General features: G+C 38.6%; 1 protein-coding gene across 2 annotated transcripts; it reads left to right on the top strand.

Annotated features, from left to right (window-relative positions):
• Positions 1-3,107: 3,107 nt before the first annotated feature.
• On the top strand, positions 3,108-7,035 carry LOC122038794 (protein trichome birefringence-like 14). 2 transcript variants are annotated; one of them, XM_042598737.1, is made up of 6 exons: positions 3,108-3,359; positions 3,540-3,614; positions 5,077-5,286; positions 5,383-5,571; positions 5,707-5,902; positions 6,059-7,035. In XM_042598737.1, the coding sequence occupies exons 3-6, from the start codon at positions 5,139-5,141 to the stop codon at positions 6,885-6,887; spliced, it is 1,362 nt and encodes a 453-aa protein (XP_042454671.1). In that variant the 5' UTR covers positions 3,108-3,359; positions 3,540-3,614; positions 5,077-5,138; the 3' UTR covers positions 6,888-7,035. The 2 variants fall into 2 exon arrangements, with proteins under 2 accessions (XP_042454671.1, XP_042454670.1); XM_042598736.1 differs by lacking the exon at positions 3,540-3,614.
• Positions 7,036-7,986: the final 951 nt, after the last annotated feature.

Raw genomic sequence — 7,986 nt, 5'->3', positions numbered from 1 at the left:
GGCTTGGGCCGAGCGGCAGCCACTTCTTGTACGTGCGATCTGACGTGAGGGGATCGAATTGCTTCGGCCCTCGGTCCTCTGGGTGGCTGCTGAGCGGTGTGCTGTTTCCGCTCGGTATGAACAGGTGCGCGCTCGGCTGGAGTTTCCTTTTTCCAAGCGGCTTGCGCTTCTTCCACATTTATATATTCGTTGGCCCGATGTAGCATGTGATCATAATCTCGGGGCGGCTTTCGGATGAGCGACCGGAAGAAGTCCCCATCCACAAGGCCTTGCGTGAAGGCATTCATCATCGTCTCCGATGTGGCCGTGGGGATATCCATCGCCACTTGGTTGAATCGCTGAATATAACCTCGAAGCAATTCTCTCGGCTCTTGCTTGATGGCGAATAAGCTGACACTTGTCTTTTGATAACGCCGACTACTGGCGAAGTGGTGGAGGAAGGCCGTTCGGAATTCCTTGAAGCTCGTGATGGATCCGTCCGGCAACCTCCGAAACCACCGTTGAGCCGATCCCGAGAGGGTGGTAAGGAAGACTCTACACTTTACTCCATCTGTGTACTGATGGAGTGTGGCTGTATTATCGAACTTACCCAGATGATCATCCGGGTCTGTTGTTCCATTGTATTCGCCGATCGTCGGAGGCACGTAGTGCTTGGGCAGAGGGTCTCGTAGGATAGCCTCCGAAAATTGGCGATTGATCTGCTCGGGGGAGGAGTCCGCTCGGGGAGCTTTCCCCTTCCTGTCATCCCGCCTTGGCATTTCATCTGAAGAAGATCCTCTATCTCTTCGGGCTGGTATGACTTCAGGGGTGCGAAACAAGGCCCGGTGGAATGCGACGGTGGTTGGAAGTGCTTCCGCTCGGCCACCAGACGCAGATGTTGCTTGTTGCTCCGCCCGCTCGGCGGATGCTTTTTGTTTTTGCTCCATGAGTTTGGCGGCCCTCATCTCGACCAGAGCGTCGAGTTCTTCTGTTGAAAGCGCCACCGTGTGTTGTCGTCCAGCCTCGTCCATTGTTCTTGTTCAAATGCAGGAGCGTTCCCACAGACGGCGCCAATTTGATCCTGTCCGAACCAAGAGTCGACGAAATGGGCACGTGCTCCCTGCTGGATCCTCGAGTGCTCGGCGAACCTGCAACAAAACCGAGCCGGAGGGGTGCGACGCTCAAGTCAAGTAAGTGGTAGAGAAAGTGGTGTCAAATTTGTATCATGCGTACCTTTGGCGAAGTAATAGCCTCTTTATATAGGACGGAGAAGGAACCGATGCACGCCCACCGAGGTGCGTGTGTCAGCAACCCATACCACGGTATGCACTTGTCGGAGAGCTTACCGACACCGCTGCCACAGTCGAGCATGTTCTTTGATGGGACGGCGACTTGACGGCTGTCAGAAGATGTCCCCGTCTTTTACCCACCGTCTGACTGGGGTGCCCGGCCCGCCGGGCGGGCGATGAACGTCGTCTGGACGGCCTTGATTCTTTGCGCCGTCCGGGCGGCACCTCCTTCCGCTCGGTCATTACGCACTGCTTTATTTGAGCGTCGGACCCCTGGTCCCTACCAGGGTGCCTTTTACTATCAGATTTCCCTTTCTTCTGAGTCCGGTCGGCTCGCCCTTTTCCGGCGAGCCACTGGACCCTTTGACCTCCCCTCAGCGTTGACTCCTTATGGGGTTCCGGATTTTTACCGCCGGATCAAATAGTATGAATTCACATTGTAGTAATTATGAAATTATGAATATTTTTAAATAGGTTAAATACGTATTATAACAGTTATGAAATCATGACTATTACAATACATGTATCAGCTATAAAATTATAATTATTATAACGTGTCAGATCAATTTAAATTTTAGATTTAATATTTAGAGAAAATAATAATAGTATAATTTTTAATTAGTTGCCAGTAGGTATTCATATGTTCAAATTGACTAATTCTAGAGTGATTAATATAGTCCTACGAAAATTTTTCATCCATCACTAGAGTAAATTAGAAAAAACTTTGGAGACCCATGCCAATTTTTTAGGTGTGTTTCTCACTGGAAGAAAGAATTTTTACAATGTACCATAGTTAAGATTCAAACATTAGATTAAATAATAATAATAATAGAGAAAAAAATTGATAACGTGTCTCCCGTATCACCTATTCCCTGCTAGATACAAGGAAGAAATATTTTTTTATCTAGCAAAGCGGGATGATAATAACCCCTCTATTTTCTATCAATTAACATTTTATCCTCCTATATTTTAAAAATAATATTTACCTCTTTAATCAAAGTCAAAATATGGAAAAAAAAATTATAAAAAATAATTATGTTCTTGTCTATTTTTATATATTTTTTTATAATAATAGGAGGAGAAAATCATATTAAATTTATCTACGTCTATTTCTATTTATATCTGAACTAATTTTAGACTTCAATATATGCATATTACTGAGTTAAATTAATAAATAGTATATAATCTCTCACAATATATAAAGATTAAAATTTAATTATAAGAATAAAATAAAATAAATTAGTTTAAAATATATATTTTCGTCGCCCCGATTGCAGAATACAATGTATAATAATTATTTTTTTTATATGAAGACAAATTTTTTTCATCTTCTTTAAGTTTTTTTACTTTTTTATGCATGTACGCGAGTCTCACAGTCATGTCTTAGTTCATCACTGACTTGACCATCAAAGAGAATAATATTGACAAACTTTATTCTGCAGAACTGAGAGCAAACGTATCGCTAAACCAATATCAACCAAAAGACTAAGCGAGTGATGAAAGATATTATCATGGAATGTTTTTTATATTTTTTTATCTTTTTTATATATTTTTTTTTGCCTATATTATCGATCCAACTAATTAATAATTCAAAAATTTTATCCCGAAAATATATATAATTATTTTCCATGTTAATTGAATATGTTTTTTTCCTTTTAATATTATAAAAAATATCAAAAAACATAATAATATAATTATCTTTTATAATTTTTTTATATTTGGCTTTGGTAAAAAGGATTAAGTATTATTTTTTAAATATAGGAATAAAATGTTACTGGATAAAAAATAAAATCAAATTCAGACATCCGCATGGCCGCATTTAAGGTTAAAAAAAAAAACGGGGAAAAGGACAACACTAGAATCCAGCGGCTCTGGAGTGAAAGGGTAGGACGATCAACAGTGGCACCGCTTTCCTTTCGTGCTCCGACGGAGAACTTAACGGCTGACCGTTCTCTTCTCCGTCTCCTCCTCACACCTTCTCATCCACTCTTTCTCCTGCTCTCCCTCTTCCTCTTTGCTCCCCGTCCAATCCATCCATCGCCGCAGCCACCGCAGTCTTCAGCCGCTCAGATTAGATCCCGCCCTGCCCCGGTATGGATAGATCCGCTTTTCTTCCGCATCGTTCTGTCTAGTTTTTCTCGAGAGAAATTTTGATGACGGAAACTTTCCCTAATTTATCGGCCACATTAACTTCTTGTTCGTTTCCGGCATAAGATTTGGTGGGAAATTGGTTTTGATGTGTGCCTGATTTGACTTCTATTGAATTGCTAGGGTTCTTGAACTGTCTCTTTCAAGATCGCTGTCGTTCCTTATTGAAGCGTATCCGTCTGAGTTTATCCCTGAAAGGTTTAGTTATATTTTTGCCCAATGAGACATCTTTTTTTCCCTTTTATTATTTCAGCCTTATGCTTGGTTCTGATGGAAATGAACAAATGAGGTGTTAAAAGTCAAGTGTGAGCGGTTCCATCATCTCCTCCTAGATTTGCTAGCTGTTATGTAATCAGCCATTGTTATACTCTCTACCGGGCTATACGCTTTTACCAGACAGTGCTTTACTTTGTATCGTTTGTTTAAATGTTGATCTAATTACTCAGATATCCTTTTGGTGATATTTTTATCATGCAAGTTGATAATCATTAGATTTTTCACATTCATGAATAAATGAAGTCGGATGCTGAGTAGATGAGTTTCATTGAGGAACACGACTTGACCCTTTGTGCATCTCAGCTAGATGATATAAGTATATATATAAGAAAAAATTTAGGTGGAGGATGGCACACAAAGCTATATAACTGTTGGAATAGCAATGCTTGAATCATCTGGTATCCTCCAAGCTATTTCGATAGGAAAAAAGAACAACAAGAGTTAATCTAGGTGACAAATCACAAATTTATTTTATTACTTGCTTTCCCTTTTAAATTTTGCACGCTTCCTAGTTATAAATTATTAGTATCACCCAATTTTCATTTGAGCAAGAACAATGTTGAAATGGAAACAACCAAGACTTTATCCCACTAAGTGAGGTCGGTTATATGGATTCTCTTACGTCATTGGACTCGATCTCCTATATCCTCATCTATATTGAAATGAATTTTATCTTATTTTATCGTTGCTAACTAAATCTTCTTTAGTCTCCCTCTTCCTTGATTAATTTGCATGTTTATCATGATCTTACATTAGTTAACTTAGAAGCCATGGATTATTAATATAGAAATGAATTTTATCTTATTTTATCGTTGCTAACTAAATCTTCTTTAGTCTCTCTCTTCCTTGATTAATGTGCATATTTATCATGATCTTACATTAGTTTACTTAGAAGCCATGGATTATTAATAAATAAAAGGATGTATATGTGCCAACCCAACCCATAACTATTGTTTTTACATTAGTTGTGTTTCAATTCTATGGTTGTAAGTGCCATGCCCACTGATTTGAGAAGGGACTCACACAAGCACTTTACGGAAACCATGTTGAGGTTCGGTGATGTATTTGTTGTTTAGCAAATAATTCAAAATTTTGGGCAATGAATTCATTATTCTCTGGTATACTCTTTAGTGCTCAAGAAGAAAATAAGAAAGCTCATTATGGAATCTAAGAGTTGTTTATTATTCTCGTTTATATCCCCTGTTACTTGTAGAAATCCAAAGGAAATATTATTTGGGCAGAAAATGGCTAATTTCTTTCCCATAAAGTAGTGGTTTAAAGAGATTTTCTGAGTAGTTTCATTATCTATACTTTATGAGGCTATTTGATTATTCAGCAACATCATTGTGCAAGTTTGACCTTGTCTTCATCATTTCTTTGGCAGACACGTATGATGTGATATCCAAATTCTTATGCCAAGAGGTGATTTCATTTGTTTGTAGAGGGATGAAATTGGGACTAAATGGACTGGTAGGTAAGCAGCTTTCACTCACACTTGTCATCATCTTCACAACACTCCTTATTTGGAAATGGGTGAGAACGCCATACGAAGATTCTTTCCACCAGCTACAGGACCTGGATTTGTTTTCTCAAGGTTTACCCCATTGTTATTTATATGATTTGCTCTCTTTTGAGTTTTTATATTCATTATTCTTGTATCCTATGAGGATGAGTTTTTTCTTACTTCCAGTTGCTAAGGTAGACTATGCGAATCAGCATCCTTTAGCCGAGGAAGACTTCCCTAATGCTGAGATAGCTGGCCATCATACAAGTGAAACTGTGGTTCAAGTTGTCAGTGATAATATTGTTGGCCCTACAACAGCTAGTAAACAAACAGAAGATGCTAAGGGTTTTCAGTCACAGATCAGAGAAGACAAAGGTAGCTTTTTAGTTTTTAAGTTCAACCTGCATGCATGAAGTTAAAGAGAGATCCATTTATCATGATCGACTAGCTTTACACATTCAAAGTTTATGAAATTTATCTTCTAAATGGTGCTCCTTTTGTTTCTCTCAGTATGTAACTTTGCAAAGGGAAAATGGGTGGCTGGCAAGGGAAGACCTTTGTATTCAGGTTTTGAATGTAAACAGTGGCTCTCTGAGCCTTGGGCATGTAGATTGACTCAGCGTACAGATTTCTCCTATGAAAAATTCAGATGGGAACCAGAAAATTGTGATATGCCAGAGTTTGACGGCACCAATTTCTTGAGAAGGTGCTAGTTATATATATATATATATATATATATATATATACATATATATATTCTGCTGCAATATTGATGATCTTTTCATAGGACAAAGGTTTTTCTTATTATAGAGGTATTGAGGAATCAATTCTTTAATCTTTTCATAATCTGGATACCTTTTAGGATGCAGGACAAAACTATTGCACTTGTAGGGGATTCCTTGGGAAGACAGCAATTTCAATCGCTCATGTGTATGGTCACTGGTGGTAAAGAAAGGCCAGATGTTGAAGATGTTGGACTACAGTATGGTTTTACCATGGGCCTGAACGACAAACGACCCAATGGTTGGGCTTACTGGTTCCCGTTCACAAACACTACCATCTTGTACTACTGGTCCGCGACGCTCTGTGATGTGGAACCTCTGAATGTGTCAGATCCAGCCACTAGTTATGCCATGCATCTTGATCGACCAACATCATTTTTGAAGCAAAATCTCCATAAATTTGATGTTCTGGTTCTTAACACTGGCCACCACTGGAACAGAGGGAAGCTTAGAGCTAATAGGTGGGAAATGTTTGTTAATGGAACACCCAACACTGACAGAAGGCTTGCAGCCATGGGTAGTGCCAAAGATTTTGCAGTTCACAGGGTTGTCGAGTGGTTAGATAGCCAGCTACCGCATCATCCAAGACTGAAAGCATTTTTCCGTTCGATATCTCCTAGGCATTTTTTTAATGGAGAGTGGAATTCTGGTGGTACTTGTGATAATACCAAACCCCTGACTGGAGGAAATGTGGTTTCACAAGATGCTGCTATTGATGCTGCCGCGGCGAGTGCAGTCAATGGCACAAGGGTTGTGCTTTTGGATATCACTGGGTTATCTCAACTGAGAGATGAAAGTCACATATCCAAGTACAGTATCAAAGGCACTGAAGGTGTTCAGGATTGCTTGCATTGGTGCTTGCCTGGTATACCTGATACATGGAATGAGGTCCTGGCCGCTCAGCTTTAACGCGATCGAGCATTTCTGCCATTGTTTTGTCTGAACTGGAAATATTCCGGCAGATCCAATGTTTTGCTCCAATGTTCATTTTTACCTCGCCAACTGATGGTTTTTGTTTGACGGGCAAGAACCTTTTATATCATGAAAATTTTATATAGATTTGTTATCTACTAAGGAAACATTGCCAAGAAGAAAACGAGACTCTTTTCCTAGCCTGCAGATTCATAGCAGATGCATAAAATGCACAGACGACGTGAAGATCAAGTAGTGGGTTTGCAATCTCTGTTCCTATTTATTTGCATTAAAGAGGCATTGCTTTTTAGTTTTTCATGGAAAGGGCATTCTGGATCAAAATTACATTTGTTGTACTCTTAAAATTTGATTCCTATTTTTTTTTTACTTATTTTAAATAATAAAAGAGTCCTTAAAAGATTTTTAAAATTTTAAAATATTCAAATAATTATAAATAGATAATTAGCGCATTAATTAATTTGCAACCCTCAATAATTTCTACCGTGACTAATTGCACCCAAGGAATAGCCAAGCCCGTCATTACGCGGACGGTAGGTTTGCAGAATTATTTGTGACCATCGATCGTAACTTAATCAAGCATTTTGAATGCATTAATTAATTTGCAATCCCAGGTACATGATGTCATGATTAAGTATTCCCATGATACATCAAGGATCTAAAATTTAAAATTCAACTCTAGTGTATTATTTAATTTTTTTTATTCAACACTGAACTTGAGAATGTTAGATGTCAGTATAAATCTTTTTTTACACTTTCTCAATTTATTCAGGCAGATAGTGAAAAATTTTTATGGGATCAGATCAGTCGTTCTAGATTTAAAATTACGTGACATGATTAATCATTTTTTTTTTCACAATAGCTGTGACTATAGACACATTCTCTCAGGAAAAAAATTTTTTTTTACTCTCTAATTCCTTGGTAGTCAGTTATAAATTAATTCCGTGATTTATTTTTCTTTACATTACTTGGGAACAAATTATGAGGGGCATCTGAGTTGGACATAATCACCTTTTACTATAACTACAATGACTGTGACTAATTGCAACCCTCAGGGCATACCTGAGCCAGTCACCAC

Source organism: Zingiber officinale, chromosome 1A (assembly GCF_018446385.1).
Source record: "Zingiber officinale cultivar Zhangliang chromosome 1A, Zo_v1.1, whole genome shotgun sequence".
Taxonomy (NCBI): domain Eukaryota; kingdom Viridiplantae; phylum Streptophyta; class Magnoliopsida; order Zingiberales; family Zingiberaceae; genus Zingiber; species Zingiber officinale.
Note: the sequence above shows the minus strand (reverse complement) of the source record. Positions and strands in the feature narration are given on the sequence as shown.

What these genes read in the sequence shown, in the direction of transcription:
- LOC122038794 (XM_042598736.1), top strand. Translation starts at nt 5,139, where the DNA reads ATGAAATTGGGACTAAATGGACTGGTAGGTAAGCAGCTTTCACTCACA. An exon ending in CCTGGATTTGTTTTCTCAAG is followed by an intron (nt 5,287 to 5,382) that starts GTTTACCCCATT and finishes TCTTACTTCCAG; the next exon opens with TTGCTAAGGTAGACTATGCG. An exon ending in GGCACCAATTTCTTGAGAAG is followed by an intron (nt 5,903 to 6,058) that starts GTGCTAGTTATA and finishes GATACCTTTTAG; the next exon opens with GATGCAGGACAAAACTATTG.